This window comes from Augochlora pura, chromosome 6 (assembly GCF_028453695.1).
Source record: "Augochlora pura isolate Apur16 chromosome 6, APUR_v2.2.1, whole genome shotgun sequence".
NCBI classification, from domain to species: domain Eukaryota; kingdom Metazoa; phylum Arthropoda; class Insecta; order Hymenoptera; family Halictidae; genus Augochlora; species Augochlora pura.
The window spans coordinates 7024361-7045724 of NC_135777.1; the positions used below are offsets into that span (position 1 = coordinate 7024361).

Consider the following 21364-nt stretch of genomic DNA (forward strand, 5'->3'; position numbering starts at 1 on the left):
CTTTTATCATGTCTTCTTATATTATAGGACGGTTCAGTGGAAAAGCTGAATTACATTTTGTTGCCAAGATTAGACCATAGATTCCTGTGCAACAAACATTGCCCGTTTTGCTTCGTCAACAATGGATATAGTATGGAGAAGAAGAGAAAGCAAAGAGAAAAGATGAAAGAGGAAAGAGAGGTGAAAAGGGATAGAGCAAGAAAGATGTAAACGATGGGCGCGTTCGAATGGTAACAAGAATGGTTTTGGGGTAAGGGGCAGCGGTAGATTAATGGTCGAAGCTTTTAAAGGAGAAACGGGAGGCGGTGAGGACGCGCGACAAAGTTTTTGATAGCTATTATCAATCGACGCGATAGAAAATCAGCGATAACGTGACACGAGCCAACGAGAAGTCTACTTACGTGTTCGCGAGTGGGTAATGCGGCTCAAGATCACCGAACGAAGCGTCAGTACCGTTTTCGATCTCGTTGCCGCGGATCCTACATCAATTATCCACCTTGTCGTCGTTGTTGTTCTCTCTTCGGCAAGGAGATCGTCGATCGCAGGACAGATAGGACACGACAGGGATCGCGTGGTCGGGGGTGATTGCGGGAAATCGTAAATCGTAACCGAGCCCGGTGCCCGCGTAACGCGTAAGCCTAAGAATAGTTGTCCAGTGGCCGAATCGATCCTCGACGGTCGTTTCGACAGCGCGTCGGGCGGCAGATGCGTGTTCGCTTCGATTCGCACCGCGTGCCCATCGATCGATCGAGTTTCTCGTCCAGGAGCAACCCGCGCCGAGAAGATTCGAGGATATTCCTAGGTTCGACGCGGAACATGGACAGGTGCCGGGAACGCGTCGACCTGGCCGTGACCGATGCCGCGAGCAAGCCGAAAACGCGTCGAACGTCGCGCGGTCTTCTCCATTGATTTGACGTAAAGAATCGAGAGCTCGCGGAGGAAGCGGGTTCGCGGGACGTTCGTTGGGCCGCGGTGGCTTCTACATGGATACCAAATGGATCGTCTCGTCGACGGTCGCATGGTTCGCTTTGTTCGCGTGTACGGCGAAGGGAGAGGCGAGCTGTCGCGAGGCCCGTTTGGCCCGCAGCTGCGAGAATCTCTGCGAGATAAATCAGACGCAGGAGTGCGAGCTCAGGATAGCGGTTCTGCTTCCGGCGGATCCGCGGTTCGACATCTCGTTGCCGAAGGTGCTGCCGGTCCTTGGTAAGGGTAGCGAACGCCGTTTCAACGCTTCCAAATATTCAACAGAGTTGATTTAGAACAGATTTGTTTTCACAGATCTGGCGAAGAACGATGCGAAGTCGCGGGGTTTGCTACCACCATGGCTGAAGCTGAAATTTCTGCCGCAGAATGACCACTGTGACGCGATGTACGCGCAGATCGGCGCGATCGACAGTTTCTCGAACTGCGTTCATCTATTTCTTGGCCCCGCTTGCGACTATTGTGTTGGTAAGGGATCATCCGATCAAGTGTTGAAGAAGTGAAGCTTTCAGACTAATTGTGTACGTTGCATCGTTTTCAGCGGCCGTTGGGAGAGTGGTGAAATTCTTCGGTGTACCGCTGATCACCACCGGCGGTTTCACGTTCGACTTCACGGAGAAGAAAACCGAGTGCAAAGACGAGTACTTCATGACCACCAGAATCGGCAGCCTGGCATTCAGCGATCTAGCGAACTTCTTCGTCGGGTTGATGAATCGGTACGTTGCTGTTGTTTTTTTCACCCCACCTCCAAAACCAAACTCGTCCGCCACTGTCTTCGTAATTTTCGGCCGGTAGATACGAGTGGCGAAAGGTGCATCTGGTTTATGCAACGAACGGACAGAGCCGAGTCGCCGGTAGGCACACTTGTCAGCTGATGATGAAATCCATGGTAGAATTTATCAAGAAGCATTCGAACTTCGCGTACGGCACGTTTGATGTCGAGAATACAGAAATCGGAGATTATCCAGAGGCGTTGCGTGACCACGTGGGCTACGGGTACGGCGGTGAGTCGCCATTTCTTTACGTCCATGCATCGAGTTTGTCTATTTTCGACACGGGACTCCGGGACTCGGACAAGAACTCGCCCGATCGACCGATCTCGAAGAATCGCACGTTACTATCGCGAAGGAACGCGCTTTCGCTATCTGTTCCGACTACGTATCGCTTGGTTAAGCTCCGATCTGTGGTTCCGCTATCCGCGATATCTTTGCCGCGCAGGAGAAAACGGTTCTCCGTTTGATCGTACATTCGATCCCCGCGTCGTATCAATTAGACGAAGCCGGGCTTATCACAATTCCGTTTCGTCCGCGTTATCGGGCCGGTGTTATCGTACGGCCGTTACCGATTCTATTATTGTTCTTTTCTCGTCGAACACCTCTCGACAAGTCGGGAAATAAAATCTATATATAAACGTTTCCTCGGACGGATGTGAAAAGAAAACCGCACGCCAATCGATACTCGTTGCGAAGATACCGCGATCGAAACGTTCTCGTTTCGTTCTCTCTTTTTTATTATTATTATTATTCTTTATTATTATTACTATTATATTTTATTATTATTATTATTATTCTTTTCGTTTCAAATCGCACGATTTGTATTATTCTTCTGTACCAGAATCACGATAATAAGGATAAGAAAAGCTGCTCGGATCGTCGAGCTTCGTAATTGTTGCTCGTTCGATTCGAATTCGAGCGTTTCGCGGTTTATTGGCTGCGCGTGTATCTCTGGTAGATACTGGTGCTCCGGTCGGTACATCGTGATCGGTTGGAAAACCGCTGGCTGCCGAGGGCGAAGGATAGCACGTGCTAACGCGTTTGCGGCCTGATTAGGTTTACTAGCGAAACTCGCGGTGGACCAAGGCGGAGCACACGGTGCATAAGCTCGAAGGCCATGCGACGATCGGACGCATGCGTTCGGCACGCGTTGCTCTGCCCGTGCTTCTGATCATCGCAGCGAGGCGAGGCAAGGCAATGCGAGGCAAGGCGGCGAGGCAACGCGCAAGCACGAGCGCCGCGGTTTCGTTTCGGAGAAAGAGAGGTGCGAATCGTGATCAGCGAGTGGAAAAGGAACGGAAACGCGATCAGTCGACGGCGGTGGACCGTCGTTCTCTGGAACGCGCCCGTGCCGCTTCAGTGTCGATCGCGCCGCTCGAGGAAGTTTGCTTCGGCCGCGCAGTGACGCGTCGCGCCGATCCACGCGGAATCGTCCCAGCACAGTGGCGGGAATAAACTTTGAAATATCGAGGAACGAATCTCCTGGTCTGAAAGGGAAACGAAGGATCGACAAGATGGAGAAGAAAAGATCCGAAGAATCGGCGGATGCGGCCGCGTGAATTAAATCGCGCGAATAACTGGACCTCGCGAGATCGATCATGTCGTCCGGACGAGCCGCGCGCGTACCTCGCGTCAACGACGCTTCCATCAAGCTGACGTTGCTTCTGACCACCATGTGCTACAGTGCGGGCACGATACAACCCGCGAAAGGGTTGAAGGAGCTGAAAGAGTGCGGGGAAACGCGAGTGCGGGAGACGCAGTCGAAGCAACGGGAGCCGGTGATGCTGGCCGTGATCACGCCGGCCGATCCTCGGCACGAGCAGAGCCTGATGAGGGTTCTGCCGGCGGTTCATCTGGCGGTGGAGGTTGTCACCTCGTTGAAGGGACCTCTGCCTGGATGGAGGATCGAGGTCGAGCATCGGGACTCGCGATGCTCCAGCACGTACGGCCCTTTGGCCGCGTTCGACTTTTACATCAACCGATCGGCAGGTCTTCTTCTCGCGTCGCCTTTCTCTGCTAATCGTTCTAAACGCAATACGTCGGAGACACTGCCGGAGGACTACCTTGTCCGATCTTTCGTACGGTTTTCTACGCAACGCTCGACGACGAGTGTTCGTCGGTTTCGATTGTTATCCGCTATCTATAATTAGGATTGTTTACGCGACGACGTCATCGTATTTTCAGTCGGTTTATCGACGACGCCGTTATCGAACCGTCGGTGAAAAATCGAGTCACGATTTCTACTAAAGGGTTGCCAGGGGTGAAATTAGTTCGCTCCGCGAATGCGCGGCGCGAACCTCCATCCATTTTCACATTTTACGCTCCGAGATACTCGAGGGAAACGGAAAGGAAAGGATGTTCCCCAGCCCGGCAGCTTTTGCATAAACAATGGAATAAAAGCTCACCGTGGCTCGCTTCTTAACACTTTACCGACCGGTCATTCGACCATAAATATTTAGCTGAATGTTAAACTTTCATTTCTTCTTTGATTTCATTTATTTTATTACTCGCGAGAGATATTTAATATTTAAAATATTGTATAATAATATTGAAGCTTGAAGTGTAGTACAATTTCATATATTTATTTCAATGATAAGTAACAAAATTGTTAGTTACCACGACAAACGATCCACAAGCTGTCGATTGTAAGAAAAAGCCAATTTATAGGCTGCTGGTCCGTAAAGTGTTAATCCGCCCTCGCCAAGATGCGATTTCTATTTTTCGTTGGTCGAACGTATAAGAGTCGCCTTTCTCGTGTCGACTTTACGCTCCGCGAGTCCGAGAAAAGTGTTTACATGAGCGCAACTCCGCGGATCCGCCTCGATCGGTGACACGCGGGAATCATCAGCACGGTCCTCGCCTCGATTTGTTTCAGGCCCGCGCGACTCCGCGGCGACGAGTAAAACTTTGCTCTCGTTTGCATCTCATAGGAATCGTAAAGGTTTCTCAAACGCGTCCAGTCGTATATCCGATCGCGAAAAGCCTCTAAAGTTCTCTAAAAAAAACAATTACAGCGTACTCTATCATTCGTATTCTATCGTTGTTTCGTTCGAGATTTATTTATTTATTTATTTGTACAATATTTCCACGTTGACCGAAAGCGCGGCGAGGAAACTTCGACGTCTCTGCGGCCGGTTTCCCTTAATTCCGCGCGGAATTTTCGCGAGGCCATTTTTGGACCACCGTTAACACGATAAAACACGATAGAGTGAGTACTCGGAGCCAACGTGATCGGTGGAAAGTAGTTCGAATACGATTTATAGTATCTGTAACGCCGATAAACGTTATCTCTGCGTGAAAACATTGCTCGGAGATCTGTATCGGTAACCGTGGAATTCTTGTCGGACGTTTTAGCGATTCCAGCGCGGGAATATGGCAATGGATCGGCGGGAACGGTGATCGGGGTGGGATCACGCGACGATACCCGTCTGACGCCTCTGTGTTTCTGGGCGTTCGTATCGCCGTGCATCTCCCGAGCTTCGATCAACTGGTTGCCCATCGTGCCCCTCCTCCTCTCGATGGATTTTCTTGTTCGCGATCTAACCGAGGGAAGAAAAAGAACCGGGGGAGAAAGAGATAGATTTTTCAGGGCGGCTACATTGCGCGACAAAATGATAGGACATCCCAAAATTTTTCTCAAAACCAATAATGTAGTGTCCCGGAAATAGTAGTACAATCGGGCAGGGGGTGATTCTACATCAAAAAAGAAGAAAATATTTTGGTATAACATTTTTTCATCCGGAGCTCCGTTTTCGTGATAACCGACTTCAAAGTTCGTTCAACTTCTAAACGATTTAATACAATTTGCTCGTCGTGTATTTCTCACTGAACTGCTTGTCTCTGTCCGGGACAGTGTTTACAATCAGTGATAATTGTGCGGTTGAAACAATACAAAGTGTGTCTACTGTTTAGTCATTTTTTATTCTTTTTTACCACTTACTATTACAATGCTACAATAATTGTTGAAAATGTCCTCCTCGCTGCTGCATACATAAGTGATGAATTATACTCGATGAATTAATGACATCTGGACAGATTGTAAGTTGTCATCGCTTTTTAATTTTTCGAAGGCCTCGGTAATCTTATGTTTCAAACGTGTAACATCGTTCACGCTGTAAACTAGTTCTTCGATATGACCCCATAAATAAAAAATCTAGAGGTGCGAGGTTCGGAAATCTTGGTGGCCAACGTACCTTGCCATCGATGTCAATGTTTGTAAACACTGTCCCGGGCAGAGCCAAGCAGGGCAATGAAACGCACCGCGACAAGCAAACTGTATTAACACTTTAGCAACCGGAAATTTGGATAACTATAGTATACTATAGTATAGTATCTATGCTATACTGTCCTATCATTTTGTCGCGCAGCGTAGACGATGAGAAAAAGAGGAACGATCGCGCAAAGGGGTGTAGGGGCACGAAATCATATTCCCTCGATCCGCGGTTCTCGTTCGTACTGGTCTCGGTGACGGAACGATCCCTGATTTGTACGCTGATTTTTGGCAGCGCAGATGCGTTTCTGGGGCCGGTGTGCGATTACGTGATCGCGCCTGTCGCGAGATACGCCGGGATTTGGGGCATCCCCGTGCTCACGGCGGGCGGTCGGGCGGAAGCGTTCCGCCACAAAAGCGAGCACTACCCGACCTTGACCAGAATGATGGGGTCTTATCGGCTGGTGGGCGAGGCGCTCAAGAACATCTTGAGGCGTTTCGGATGGAAACTGATCGGCCTATTGTATCACAATCACCCGATGACGAGCAGCCGCGGCCATTCCGAGTGCCACTTCACCCTGAGCGCCGTTTTCACCGCTCTGAACAAGACGTCTTACCACCGTAGCTTCGATCAGGACGAAAGTCAGAATTACAGGCAGTTGCTCGAAACGCTCTCGAATTCCGCCAGGAGTAAGTGTTATCTCATATTTTGGATTGCATTTGAAATTTCTTCCGATAACAATAAGAAGATTACGATTTAGCGGCAGGAGTTCGAGAAAACGATGCGCCTGATTGCTTGAAATGCGCTTGGATAGGGAATAAGTCCCGCTGCTTGAAGCAGATGTTTGAACAGTTATTGTTGTCGCGTAGCGTGATTTAATTCTTCTGTTATAATATAATATGGTGTCCGTCTAGTAACAGCGGGCAAGAGAAGGGATACAAAGGGAGAACAATTCTTAACGCTTAAGCATTCACAATTATGGTCGTCAAATGCCGTTGGATAGGCCATGCGGACATGGTCCAAAAATCGATGTACCAAATGATCGAATAGTATTTTAAGTGAAACTGAATAGATATCTTATGGTTGAGATATTTTTCAAAAATCTTGACCCTCTACTGATAAGTCCAACTACATAGAATGAAGTGACCACAGCATGAATGGGTCTAGCAAAGAGAGTTTAGTGAGAATGTAATCTACATTCTTGATAAATGAGAAAGTAATGCGACGAAATAATTTTTTACGGATAAAACGCGTAATATTTAGATTTCGAATTGTCCTCGCGTCGTTCTTCGCTTTCGTCCGAGTCCGGGTCAGTCCAATTTGTGTCGGCGTTCTCTAGAGAATGCTGAATCAGGTACGAAAAATCTTCCCTGGTTGCAGTTGTAGTGATGTGCGCCAACGCGACCACCATCCGAGAGATATTACTGGCGGCCGAGGAGCTCGGTATGGTGGACTCCGGGGAATACGTGTTCTTCTCCATCGAGCTGTCGTCCAGGTAAGCAACGATTTCGATCACTGGAAACCGAGTGTTCGAATCATAAGGAACGATTGGAACAGGATCAGCACACGCGAGATCGTGAACGCGATCTCATAACGCGACGCGCGCGCAACCGGAAACGTGTGCCGAGAATTAGCGCGGCCGTGCCGCGCCTTGCAATCCCATCGATCGAGCGAGAGAGGGCGAGAAAGCGCGTCTCCTGCCCGATTTACCCTAGAATCAGATCCTCGTTGGAACGCAACGGAACCCGCAAACCGCAATCTATAACCCAACCTCTCGCCCTCACCTAACAAATAACGCGAACAGCGGTTCGCCGCCGCTGTTCACGGAAGAAAACGAGACTCGTTTCTGTTGATTTTGTTTCTTTTTCCCAGCGACAACGATTCGCAGGAACCGTGGAGGGTGGAAACGGACAGCGCGGAGAGAAACGAGAAAGCACGGAAAGCCTATCAGGCGTTGCTGACGGTGACCCCGCGCACGCCGGACAACGTCGAGTACTTGAACTTTTCGCGGAAAGTGAAATCGTTGGCCCAGAGCAAGTACAATTTCACTTTCGGCAACAGCACCGTCTCGACGTTCGTTACAGCGTTTTACGACGCTGTCATCCTCTACGCCCTGGCCCTCAAGGAAAGCCTGCCGGAACATCCCGATATAGTCAATTTGGACGGCGGTAATCTCACGCGACGCATGTGGGGGAAGAGTTTCAAAGGTAAAGGGACTTCACCGGACTTTCGTTCACGGGATAATCAATTCGCGTGGCTTTCCTTTATTTTTGGCCAAAATTAACTGTATATTTGTCAGATAATGTTTCAGAGGTGGTTAAAATAATCTTTCCCTTTGCGTTGCGAAAAATATGCTTTACTTGATCATATATATATAAAGTCTTTATTGGCACATGTTCACGCTCTGAGAACATACGGGAACGTAAAATATGGCCGCTGGGCACGTACGCGTACATACATCTCACGAATGTCCCGAAGGCATTCGCATTCAAATCTTAAAACATACGAATCCAGTAGTACACAAGCAAAATACGAGATGTCGCGATTACCACAAAAACTAACGTTCTGACGAATAAGACGTATTCGATTTTTTTATTGTCTTTGTTATCTTCGTTTTTTAAATAAAAACAATGCAATGCGTTTTATTCGAGAAATATAAAGTTAACGCATTCCGTGCCGAGCTGAAAAGAGTCGACTCTTCATTCTGCTCAATTGAAGCTTTAAAAATCAATATATTATGATTATTTATCAATTAATGTTAATATAACTATAAAGCAGACTTATTATGGATCTATCCTTTTGATGGAAATTATTTCTTGGATTCTAACTTTATTCTCTTTTATACCGACTCGATTTCTCGCGGATCGACGCGACGCGACGCTCCACGGTCGACCCGCGAAATCGCGTTCATCCCCGTTTCCGGATGTTGAACATTGCAGGGATCACGGGAGACGTGAACATCGACGAGAACGGTGATCGTATCGCGGACTATTCTCTTCTGGACATGAATCCGGAAACGTCAAGGTTCGAGGTAAAACAAAATCATCGACGAATCCGATCGCGCGAATTCTACCCGTCACTTCGAAATGTTTCTCTCCGGCAGATCGTCGCGAATTTCTACGGTGCGAATAAAACGTTCGAGTACGTCCCCGGGAAGAAGATTCACTGGTCCGGCGGCCGCGGCGACGCGCCACCGGACACTCCTACCTGCGGGTTCGACGGCTCCTTGTGCCCGGACAACTGTAAGTGTGCCCGATCAACGATCGACGCGATTCGCCTAACTAAAATGTTCTAAAATTTTCCGTTTAACAGCTCTACCGGGTCACGCGATCCTCTCGATGGTTTTGAGCTCGATCGTCGTTGTTCTCGTTGTCGCTTCGGTCTTCATTTACAGGTAAGAGGATGTTTCTTTTTTCGTAAAGAAGGACCACTTGCCGAGCGGTAAAGGTTGGTTTCGAGTGGAAAAGGAAACCGTGTTTATGGAGGGTGCACCGTATCGTCGATTGTCGTTCGAACCCCGGACCCAGCGGGTCGCAGCCATAATATTTGACTTGGCTTTTGTAGGCACTTTAAACTCGAAGCGGACATAGCATCCATGACGTGGAAAGTACATTGGAGCGACATCGAATTGGTGCCGAAGGCAAATTCCGGCGGTTCCATAACTTCGTTCAACATACACAAGACGCGCGGTAGCCACATAGTGAGTATCAAAACGCGAAACACGATAAATCCTCCTTAATATTAGGTCAGTGCGTATGAAATGTTGGATTTTTACGTGAGTATATGAAACTGCGTATCTTTTTTCAAAAGCTATTGATTTCATCAAAATGTGTAACGTATCGGTTGTTACACGCAGATAGAATACAGGCTATAACGTTCGCTTATTATAAAATAGTTCTCGCTTTGTCGCCACACTCACCACAGTACTACGAAACAAAATATGCTGATTGATGCTCCCTGTTCTCACCGTCTGTTCCACTGTATCGCTCGCTTTGCACCGAGTTCGATTCGACCGTTGCCGCAGAGCAGCGCATAAACAAAACACGTCCTTCTAGAACGTTCGCAGACGCACGCGGCAAATCCCTACATAAACGTCTGTCTTCAAGAAATTCTGATCTTTCGAATCAGTAAACTATAGTATGAAATTATTTCAGACTGTCTCCACTTACATACTATTTAAGCATAACATACTGTTTTACATAAAAACTACGCATACCTCGTACAAGACAATTGCGAAATTAAACGATATATTTTATCGGAAGGACGAACTTTCGAGCTTCCGTTTACCGTAGAGCGAACGGTTATTCTTTTATTTTCTACCTCTGGTTTTCTATTTGTACCACGATGTTGCGCCGAACGAGATTATCCGAGGGGAAAAAATAAAAACAGTCGCGGCAAAACCGATTCAGCTTTTCCTCGATTACCCTCGACGATTATTGGATCTCGTAATCGTGGTCGTTGTTTTCCTTTGGTTGCAGTCGATGTTCCCTATAGACGAACTGGACAGGAGCCCGTACGTTACCACCGGTATTTACAAGGTTCGTAACATCGTTTCTAGTTCATTCTTCTGTGTTTTGTGTAATAATACACGGACTGCGATAGATTGGGTATCCTCTCGTTATATTCGGTGCGTTGCAGAGCTCGAAAGTCGCTGTAAAATTCATACACAGGCAGAAGGTGGAAATCTCTCGACCGCTGTTGCTCGAACTGAAGAAGGTGAGCGTGTTTCACGGTGTCCCCGCGGGACAATTTTTCTCGACCTTTTTTTCGACGAGACGACTTTTTTGTTGTTGTTTCGCCTCTCCGAAGGGCCCTACACGACTAAACTATAGAACCGTTCTCGTTGGTTGCGCGCAGATGAAGGATCTTCAACACGATCATCTGGTGCGATTCTACGGTGCCTGCGTGGATCCGCCGAACTGTTGTCTACTCACCGAGTACTGTCCTAGAGGGTCTCTTCAGGTACGTAACGCGATCGCAAAATCTCGAGAGTCGAGACTGTCGCGCGTGTTGGCAAAGTAAGAAATTATCATTATTATTATTATTACTATTATTATTATTATTATTATTATTATTATTATTATTATTATTTATTAAATTACTTGACAAGCCGAACGCGCGCAGTTTTCTAATTAGAAGAGCGTGTTTAACAGTATCAAACGCCTTATGGAAGTCCGTATAAATAATATATACTATTTAGCGTACCGTATAATAGTATATTATATATAATATTATAATAGTATTTTTGGCCGTATATCGACTCGATGACCATTATCTAATTCTTGGGATAGAAAGTGGTGATACAATTTAAGCGTAACGTAATAATAAGTAACGAGAGTCGCGCGTGTGTGCAGGACGTGTTGGTGGACGAGCGGATCAAACTGGACCGGGTGTTCCGTGCGTCCTTGATACACGACATTATCCGTGGCATGGCGTACCTGCACGCATCGGAAGTGAAAAGCCACGGCAACCTGAATTCGTACAATTGCGTAGTCGATTCGCGGTTCGTCCTAAAGATCGCCGACTTCGGATTACACGAACTAAGGGAAAGGATCCCGAGGGAGGAGGATCTCGACAATCCCGTTTACCAGACAAGTGAGCCCCCGGGCTTAACAATAACTAATTAGTATCTGATTATAAATTTCAATTCTCTCGACACGTTATAGAGTCTTTTTCTCGTGTACGCAGAACAGTTGTGGACAGCCCCGGAGCTGTTGCGAATGGAGAGACGACCACCGGAGGGCACCCAGAAGGGGGACGTGTACAGTTTCGGGGTGATCGTTCACGAGATCGTCGTGCAAAAGGGTCCGTTCTATCTGGGCGACAGCTATCGTCCCACCGTGCGGGGTAAGTCACCTCTATCTCGCACCTTTCGACGCGACGACGAATTTTCCGGGAGAATTTCGACCGGTAAGGGAGGATCGTTTCGCCTCGTCCTCGTCTCGCGTCCTCTTTTCGTTCCTTCTCCCTCCCGCGTCGCGTCGCGGGAGGAAGTTTTCGTATCGACGGATTCCGTGCCGGCTGATATATCCGCGAGGGCAGGATATCGCAAGCGCCGCGGAAAGCACCGCGAAAGCGCCGCCCCGCGGCGAATCGATCGGTAACAAAGTTTACGAGTTTTCGCGAACTCGGGTCTCGGCGACAGTGCGGCAGGATCGATGACAGGATGGAACGAGCCGCAAGTAGGCTAGGAGCGTGCGTTTCGAGACCGGGCTCGAAAGCTCAGTCGAAGCTTTCTCGCGTCCTGGAACGCACACGGTTCTCGCGGACTCTCGCCGCTTTCACGTCGCTTTTCTTCTACCCCTATCGCTTGTTCGGCTCTCGTTAACTCGTTCTCTTGTTAACTCGTTCTCTAGTTCGCCGGTTCACTGATTCATCGTCTCTTGGTAATTTCCCCTCTTCTTGGTTTCTCTTTCGGCCTGAAATCGCAACGTTTCATAGCATTTCGTTGGCTCTCCCCGCGACGAGCAAACAACAGAAATCCAGCGATATCTGGTCGACGACGGGACAACTAGCTGTGATATCTAGTCGTGGACAGGATCTCCACCGTTAGACAGGGTATGCCTTGGTTTACGATCGTTTGATCAACCAACCACGGTCGGCGATTCTGGAAAAAGGAGGTGGGTGCGCGCGTGTTCCCTCCGACGCGTTTGCGTGTTCCCTCTCGGCGTTTGTGTGTTCACCGCGAGCTGTACGTGCGTGACGTGCCGCCGTTACTACAATACTACGTTAGTATACGTCGGTACGTCGGTACGTCGGTCTACGTGTATGCCGCTCCGCCTCGGTACGTTCTCGCGCTCTCTGTGTTTACCATCGGTTCGACCAACCCCGACCGACCCAATTCATTCGGCCCGATTTTCTCGTTTTGCTCGATATTCAACCTCCTACCCTCCGTCATCCTTCCAGCCCTCCGCGACCCAACGCAGCCCTCCACGGCTCTCGACGGCCCTCCGTGCTCCTCCAGGTGGCTCACCCCTTCTCGGACTCAGCCTCTCCCCGCAGGCTCGTGGTTTTCCCGGTATCGCGACCACCCTTCTCCGCCCCTCTCGCTCTCACCGATCTTCGCGCCTCGCGCCTCGCGGGAGCAAGTTTTTCGAAGCCAATTACCCTGATTCCGTATCCGTGGCCCGTCGTCGGTTCTAATTGATCGGTTCGCGCGGCCCGAAACAACGCGGCGCACGGCGGAATAGAACGGAGTGGAGCGGAGCGCCGAAACAGTGCGTCCCACCGCCAGTGCCACGGTTTTACGGTTTACGGTTTATGGTTTACGGTCTATGGTCCATGGTTCACGGTGTACAAATAAATAGCATCGTCCTCGAAGCCGACGTTCAGTCGCGGGGTTGACGAATCAATTCCCGAGCAATTTTCCCTTCGGTCTCGCGGGTCGATGTTCCGACGAAATACGATCGTGGAAAACGCGAATTCGTTTTAGGCTATCGATTCCGCCGAACGCACCTGCCGTAATCTACACCAGCCCTCGACACCGGTCCTTGACACCGGCCGGTCTTCGCTTTTTCTATTTCGCGATTCGAGAATAGCGCGGCGTGTCTCAGCCATTCAATTGTGCTAATCTCGGTAGGAACATATCGATCGAGGGATCGTCCTAGAGACGGAGAGCGCGAACGTCGTGGTCTTTTCGGGTGGTCGAACGCTCGGAGGGCGATCAACCCTGACCAATATCCTTCGCAGCGGCGCGCACGTATCCACGTTCCTTTTTTTTTTCGAGAGACGGTCGGTGAAACGGGAATTGGGTGTACGGAATGAAGAGTTAAGAGTTAACGAGCCGTTGTCCGTGCGAAAAATCGCGAGATCGATCGTGAAATGGCGGAGAGAAGCAAATCGTCGAGCACGAGCAGCTTGACGCTGCCGGCGATATCGGGCGCCAGTCCCGATGGCGGGGCCAGTCCCAGGAGAGCGGTCAGTCCCCTGCTCGAGGTCCGCAGGCCCCACTGCACCCTCAACTGTGAAACTTGCAACGCCGTCATGGAGGATTTGTACAAACACAATAGTAGGTCTATTACTGGTGCATTGTTAGCGCAGTTACGAGGGTGGTCGCTCTCAGGTTTTAATCTCAGTTTCGATCTCAATTTCGTAGGGAAACCAAAAAACGAGATAACCATCGGTCTCGGCGATCCAACCGAGCAGTTTCTCTTTGTTTTATTATTATTATTATTATTATTATTCTTAATTAACGAGCTAGTAAGACCCTTTGGTGTTACATAGAGGTGATGTATATATATAATATAGTCCGGAATATATAGTCCTATATATATATATATATATATATATATATAGTCCGGAATAAATAATAATATAAATTATGTAAATTAAAATTAAATTTAATATAAATTAAAAATTATAATATAAAAGTGTGTCACGAAGTAATTACAGTGTTTTTTAATTTTTAGAAATTGTCGAGGGGGTGAAGAGGGGCGGCGGCTCCCCGCTGAGACCGGCGATCAACAGTTCGTACGAGGAAGAGGTAAGCGCGACTATTGTTCCTTGAAGAACAATAAAACAGACCCCTAAAAGTTGAACGACACGATAACGATCGCAATTTTCGAACAGGTGGTCGTTTTGATGAATCGATGCTGGGCAGAAGACGCCGCGGATCGACCGGACTTTTCTATGCTCAAGCAAATGATACGGAAAATGAACACGTGAGTTGGCTGGACCCCGACGATCGATCGAGCCGCGCGCGCGTTGCGTTTCCTTTTTGGCGAACCGTTTGCTTTTACCCTTATCCTTCGATCGTATCGCGCGGCTCTTTCCGTTGTAGACGATTTCGAACGGCGCGCGGGCGGTGTGCGGTCAGACTCGTGCGAGAAGTGCAGCCGCGTTCGATCGATTCTTTCGCCTTGTTGCGCGAGCTGCCGGCGACAGTGGGATCCTGCGCAGATTCCCCTTGGATTCTTACCTGCGATTCGATTCGATTTCGTTTCGAGTTTACATGTAACGCGATTCTGATATTTTATCTGTAACGCGCGCAAACCGGTTAGAAAACAAGATCCATAGTGATACATTGATTCGCGCGGGACGGCTTTGTTCTCTCGTACCCCGTTTCCCTTGTGGCTCGATCGATGGGAAAACGATTCGTTCGCTCGTTTCAGGGAGGAAGAGAGCAACATCCTGGACAATCTGCTCTCCCGCATGACGCAATACGCCAGCAACCTGGAGGCCCTCGTGGCGGAGCGAACCGCCGATTACCTTGAGGAAAAACGAAAATGCGAGGAACTTCTCTATCAATTGTTGCCGAGGTAAACGAGCCGTCAAACTTTCGTTTAGCAAGACAGAGAGCTAGAGAATGATAGATGTTAATGACCGAGAGAGCATGCAACTTTTAGGTCCGTCGCGTCCCAGCTGATACTCCAACAAAACGTGATAGCCGAAACTTACGACCAAGTGACGATCTACTTCAGCGATATCGTCGGCTTCACGCAACTGTCGGCCGAGAGCACGCCGCTTCAGGTGGTCGATTTATTGAACGATCTTTATACGTGTTTCGACTCCATCATCGAGAACTTCGACGTGTATAAGGTGGGCTTTTGATTTTGATAATGCTTGGAGCCGGGAAAAGGAACGATGAGAAAATACGCGATCGATCGAACCCTTGTTTCATTTCTCAGGTGGAGACGATAGGAGACGCTTACATGGTGGTGTCGGGGCTGCCTGTTCCGAACGGGACCAACCACGCGAGGGAGATCGCGAGAATGGGCTTGGCGTTGCGGGACACCGTGATGACGTTCAGCATTCGACACAGACCGAACGAGCAGCTCAAGCTCCGGATCGGCATGCACACTGGTAAATTGTTTGAATATTTTTCTTCCCCTTGGTCGAAGTCGAACGAAAGCATCCGTTGATTTTCAGGTCCCTGCGTGGCCGGCGTGATCGGATTGAAGATGCCGAGGTACTGTCTCTTCGGGGACACCGTGAACACCGCATCGAGGATGGAGAGCACCGGAGAAGGTACGACCGCGATTATTCTCTTTTTCTCTCGCTGTGTCGTCCACGTATCACGATTTTTCGTCTCGTTTCCCGCAGCTCTTAAAATCCACGTCAGCCCGAAGACCAAAGAGATCCTGGACACTTTCGGAACGTTCGAGCTGGTCTGCAGAGGCGAAGTCAGCTTGAAGGTAAGAATCTGTCACTTCTCCTCTTTCGGAACATCAGGCAACGCTACCGTAATGGTTATTCCTTTATTATAGGGCAAAGGGAAGATGACCACCTATTGGTTGATCGGCGAGAAGTCGAACAAGGAGATCGTCCGTAGAGGGAACGCGTCGACGTCGGTGACGATAACGGCGGCGAACGCGAACACGGGTCTGATGTCTACGAAAACCGGCGATCTACGAACCCAGGACCATCAACGATCGGTTTCGAATCAAGGGAAAAGCGGTCGAGGTCGCGACAACGGCGGCGTCGTCGTCGACGAACCGAACAGAAACGTCGCGGTCGCGTCGCCTTCGCGAACCTCCGCAAACGCGACGCCGCAACCGCGGCGATTCCAAGCCGAGTCGTTGCCGAATCACAGGGAAAACAGTCCGACCGCTCCTCTGCTCGTGCCGGCAACCACGACCACGATCACGGCTACGACCGCGGCCATGACAGCGACCACGACCGCTAACGTAAACGCGAACGCGACCTCCCGTCCACGAATTTAAGTTCGCCGCAGATCGATCGTTGGCGATCCACGCGCGGGGCAACGATCGATATCATTCCTATTACCCTAGCGTATCGTTGTTTCGTCTAGAATAGCGGCGTTGCTCGGATCGGTGAGCCCGATCGAAATTTGGGTCCACTCGTTCGAAAGGAATGCCCTTTCGAACTACCGTTAAGATTATCAGCGGCGCGAACCACCGCCGACTTTCGTTCTAAAAAAAAAACTACTTCCCGAGGACCAGCGCTTTCAAGTAGGAGAGAGAGTTCCATTTAAAAAAACTCTGAAAAGACGGGAGATGCGCCGCGACACCGATTCGTGGACGATCCGATGTGAACGAACCGTAACCTATCGGACCACGAGTTTCTTCGCAACAAAAACCGCATCGTATTTCTATGTTGAACAAGAATTGTAATATTCAAATATTTATGAAGAGTTAAAGTTCAAGCGTCGGTGTAGAACAAAAACAAAAAGAAATGAACGCGTGTTCTAGAGGCGGTGTAGAGGCTGGGCCTCGCGAACGAACGAAACCATCTTCGAAACGATCGTGTGCTTCGGTGAACGCGGAGCACCGATACGGCCAAAGAAATTTCTCTCTATTCGTGTCAATCTCTTTTAAGAATGTAACGATCGATATTTCGGAAATAAAGTTTCGTCGTTTTTGGAATCCCGCTCCGCGACTGCCTCACCGATGATGCGTTAGAAGACCGCGTTCTCGAATATCCAATCGAGATAGGCGTTGACTCTGGTATAGACGCCGGGACGACCCGGTTCGCCGCATCTGATTCCCCAAGACACTATACCAGCGTTCACCCATCTGCCGTTGGCGAGTCGATGGAGGAGTGGTCCACCCGAGTCGCCCTGCGAATAACGGCGATCGATTCAATAATTTTGAAGTGGTAGACCAACACAGCATTGGCAAAAGGTATAGCCGTGTAAAATACATACCACCGTAGGTACCATATATCGTACCTGACAGGCGTCCCGACCTCCCTCGTACGCGCCCGCGCACATCATCGTCTCCGGAATCCTTCGGGCGAAGCTGCGAACGCACAGATTCCGCGACCATATCGGAACGACGACTTCCATCAGAACCGCGCTAGCCGGACCTCCGTAATAGCTGGTCCCCCAACCTGAAACGATCGCCAGTTCCATCATTTTCACATCGATAGCTCATGAGAGATTCTCGAGGATATACCGGGAACGCCTCCCATCTCCTACGAACCCGTGACGACGGCGTTCTCATTCTCGAAGGTCTGGTCGATCGGTGGCAGACAGACGGGCCAAACGTGCTCGTCGAATACGGTCGGTCGATGCAGCTTCGCTATAGCTATGTCGTTCTCGTACAGAACACGATCGAAGTATCGATGGACCCGAATTTCGGACACCGCAAAGTCCGTGGCTCTGCTGTACTCCGGTTCGGCGGAAAAGTCGTACTCACCGAGCCTCACTTTGATGTCTCGGGGAGCGTGTCTGGAACCGTGACGCGCCAAAGTTACGGAACGATCGAATCCGGGTCACAACGTGTAACGCGTTTGCACGTGCTTACCGGTAGACGCAGTGGGCCGCCGTCAAAACGTGCCGGTCGGTGATCAGGACGCCGCCGCAGTATCGACTGTTGTCTTTTCTAAGAAGAGCCGCCATCCAGGGCCACTCCGTGGGATCGGCCGGTTGTCCGCCCACGAGCCTGCTCAGGCTCTTCGCGCTGGTCCCACATGGACGGGACTCGGAATTCACAGGAACGGTCTCCTCTTTTTGCCAAACGATCTTCGCAGAGTTGTTCCTTTCGATGATCACGATTGACTCTGTCGACGTTGCTTCGATCCCGATCGATTCTCGATCGGACGCTGGAGTACGATTCACGTGGTCGTCGACGATACCCGATCGGTTAGCTGCCAGAGTCACGGCTCTAACATCAACACTGTCTTGGATGATCGAGCAATCAATCGAGAGTCGAGCGCAGAAGAGATAGAACAGCAACGTTCGACGAATCATGTCGACTTTTATCCCCGCGATCCGAACGTTTACAAAGCACCGGGAAGGAAGCGACGAGACCATCGAATTTCCAGCGATCGCCGCTTATATACGGTCGCCGGTTCCCCGTGGCGGATGCAACCCGCTCGGCAACCTAGAACGACCGCCGTCGTACCTCTGGGCGCGATTCATCGTAACGTAACACAACCGTTCCAGTTGTTCGCCGACGATCCTCCTGCGCGTACAATTTTGGCGTATGCTCGATAATTAGCGCGTCCTCGACCACGGTGAATTCCTCCTTTTCACACGGTAACCCATTTCGCGTTTCCGCGTTGTTATATCGTCTTTCAACGAAACCCGTTGAAAACCACCGAAATTCACCGATCCGATGGAATCGAAAGATCCGTGTACCGCGGCTACGAAAAGAAATCGTCGCCAGCTGGTCGACTGGCGCCACGCCGCCGTTCCACGCCATGCCACACCATACCACGCAACGCCGTGCCACGCGTAGAGCGTCGAGAATCGGCATAGCGATTCGCGGCGATAGCAATCGGAAGCGAGAGAACCGCGCGGTGCGACACGGAGCGGAGGAGAGTACGCCGCACAGCCTTCGTGACCAGAAGAGAGGCGGGAAAAGGTGGGAAAAGAGAACGAGAGAAAGATCGCGATCGAGGACAGGCCAGAGGCATTTCCATTTAAGGGAGCCCTCCGCGCAATCTTTCGCTTCTCTCGGCGCCACTTTGACACGCGCGCGTTCGCGAATCGTTTACCACGATGTAACGCGGCTTTTTTTCCTGGTACCGTGGCTCGCCGTTGCGGTCCGCCGCTTTCTCGCCGCGGCCAAGGATTCCTGCCGAATCGGTCGAGCTTTCGTTTACGAAGTGTGCTTTATTGAAGGTTGAACAATCATCGTGGACAGGGCGACGAGCTTACGGTAACGGTATGATTAGGATTACGACTTGTCGTCAACGATGGGCACGGGCTTCGCACCGGGTACGTTCAGATCGAGAGTCCAGGCGATGGTCTGCGTTTGGTTCGTCGCCGGGTGGAAGATCTTTTCGACGTGTCGCAACACACCGTCCTTAGTGCTCTCCTCGATGTTGCGAACGTACGCGGTCCCGTTCGGAGTGCGACCCGATAAAATGGTCCTTGATACTCCGTTAACGTTCGTCACGACGACGTTGTTGCCGCCGCCGGAGACGACGCCGCCGTTTATCGATTGCCATGTGCCCGTATCTGCAACAAATTCGACGGTTACCTCGCGTCTGGAAAGACTGCGTCGAAATAGGCGAAATCGGAGAACGTATGAGAAAACGCTCAACGGTGAAAGGACCAGCAGAAAAGTTGTGGAACTCTGGCGCTGGCATACCTATGTTCCCTTTCGAGTCTTCCGCCAGTTGTCGAGCCGCCGCCACCTCGCGATTCACCGTCTCCGCGATCCTATGATTCAATTGCTGCACGTTCGCTTGAATATTTCTATTCAAATCGCCGAGACCGTTGGTCAGTCCGCTCAACCAATTCGGCCCAAAGATAGCCTGGCCGTTCGCGCCGCTGCTGCTGCAACATTCGCGAAACGTTTATGTAGCGTTTGAAACAGCTTGCGTTAGTCGGACTGCGCGTTTGGCGTAACTAACCTGCGCAACAGTGCCACGCCGACAAGTACTACAGCGACGACTCCCAGCTTCATTCTAGGCTGCTAGCGTTTTAACTTCTCTTTTCTTCCGGCCGCTTTTGTTCTCCTCTTACCTGCCCAATCCGTTTTTTTGTCCTCAAATTGTCCCGACACTGTAGCTCCGCAACACGAATCCGTTAAAATAGTTCTAGGAGAAATCGTAGCTATGACGCAGTCTGGCTACACACCGTACAATCGTGTATCCGCGTTTGAATCAATTGCACTAGTCGCCGCGCGCGGCGCCCCTTTTAAACGGTTTACTTCCATCGATGACTAGCGCGCGCCGTTGCGTTCACACGGCCGTTGGGTAAACGGTAATGAGCGAGTTCGTAGGGTGAATCATAAACGTTAATCGCTACTTAATCACGTTCGACCCGGTAAACAAATTCCGCGATCGCGTAGCGAAAAGGGCAACGCGTCGAGTGGTCTCTCGACGTCGTCGTCGCGCTCGTCGCGTGCTCCGCGAACGATAAGAGGTCGCCGGAGTTATCTGAGAAATGCCGGAGCACACCCCGAGGAGAAAGATGGCACGACCATTCCCGCTCGCCGCCGGCTGTCTTTCGCTAATGATTTTCCGATTCTGTGCCATGCGGGTTTCGGTCGAGTAAGCGATCGCTTCACGATTCTAGGCGGGTGGAAGTCGCATCGCCATCGCCAAGTGGGACGTTTCGGATGACCCTCGTCTCCTCCGCGCCGCGCACGCGGGTTCAAAACTGGTTTCGAGCTCGGATTATGAGGCCGAAACTGTACTCTCGCGTAGAACGCAAACAAAACGGACCTGGCTGCGACTCCAGACGTGTGACTAGCGATGCATTGACTCTTCCCCCCTCCCCGCTCCCCAATGTTATGCTATTCCTCACTACGGTAGTCGAGCCGGCTACTGCGGTGTGCGACCAATAGTTTTAAATTCGACTTTTTTTCGGCCGTGATTAGTTTTATGTTTATCGTATAGGACATATGAAATCCTTTTAACCCTTTGCCGACCGATCGGCGAGATCCCCCACTTTGACTTCAGCAACATGTTTCTCTTTTTCTGTTATTAGAAGTTACTTAGGATAAGGTTATGTTTCTTATGTTATTATAATATAGCTTTAAA

At 50.1% G+C, this 21364-nt stretch overlaps 2 protein-coding genes across 2 annotated transcripts; one reads left to right on the forward strand and one right to left on the reverse strand.

Annotated features, from left to right (window-relative positions):
* The first annotated feature begins 972 nt into the window (after positions 1 to 972).
* On the forward strand, positions 973 to 17294 carry LOC144470981 (atrial natriuretic peptide receptor 1). The gene is made up of 24 exons (XM_078182601.1): positions 973 to 1203; positions 1279 to 1449; positions 1523 to 1697; positions 1777 to 1985; positions 6265 to 6654; positions 7346 to 7460; positions 7838 to 8172; positions 8905 to 8996; positions 9069 to 9207; positions 9278 to 9359; positions 9530 to 9665; positions 10444 to 10503; positions 10604 to 10681; positions 10823 to 10927; positions 11320 to 11560; positions 11654 to 11812; positions 14374 to 14447; positions 14534 to 14625; positions 15076 to 15222; positions 15310 to 15502; positions 15592 to 15766; positions 15833 to 15931; positions 16007 to 16098; positions 16171 to 17294. The coding sequence occupies exons 1-24, from the start codon at positions 984 to 986 to the stop codon at positions 16624 to 16626; spliced, it is 4035 nt and encodes a 1344-aa protein (XP_078038727.1). The 5' UTR covers positions 973 to 983; the 3' UTR covers positions 16627 to 17294.
* On the reverse strand, positions 17257 to 20754 carry LOC144470980 (proclotting enzyme). Its single transcript, XM_078182600.1, has 5 exons — positions 20231 to 20754; positions 18172 to 18327; positions 17848 to 18095; positions 17595 to 17755; positions 17257 to 17483 (listed from the first exon to the last, which is right to left on the reverse strand). The coding sequence occupies exons 1-5, from the start codon at positions 20281 to 20283 to the stop codon at positions 17322 to 17324; spliced, it is 780 nt and encodes a 259-aa protein (XP_078038726.1). The 5' UTR covers positions 20284 to 20754; the 3' UTR covers positions 17257 to 17321.
* Between the last annotated feature and the right edge of the window lie 610 nt (positions 20755 to 21364).

What these genes read in the sequence shown, in the direction of transcription:
- LOC144470980 (XM_078182600.1), bottom strand. Translation starts at nt 20,283, where the DNA reads ATGAAGCTGGGAGTCGTCGCTGTAGTACTTGTCGGCGTGGCACTGTTG. An exon ending in GGCGTGGCACTGTTGCGCAG is followed by an intron (nt 18,328 to 20,230) that starts GTTAGTTACGCC and finishes ATGTGGGACCAG; the next exon opens with CGCGAAGAGCCTGAGCAGGC. An exon ending in GCGGCCCACTGCGTCTACCG is followed by an intron (nt 18,096 to 18,171) that starts GTAAGCACGTGC and finishes TCACGGTTCCAG; the next exon opens with ACACGCTCCCCGAGACATCA.
- LOC144470981 (XM_078182601.1), top strand. Translation starts at nt 984, where the DNA reads ATGGATACCAAATGGATCGTCTCGTCGACGGTCGCATGGTTCGCTTTG. An exon ending in GAAGGTGCTGCCGGTCCTTG is followed by an intron (nt 1,204 to 1,278) that starts GTAAGGGTAGCG and finishes TTGTTTTCACAG; the next exon opens with ATCTGGCGAAGAACGATGCG. An exon ending in CTCCTTGTGCCCGGACAACT is followed by an intron (nt 9,208 to 9,277) that starts GTAAGTGTGCCC and finishes TCCGTTTAACAG; the next exon opens with CTCTACCGGGTCACGCGATC.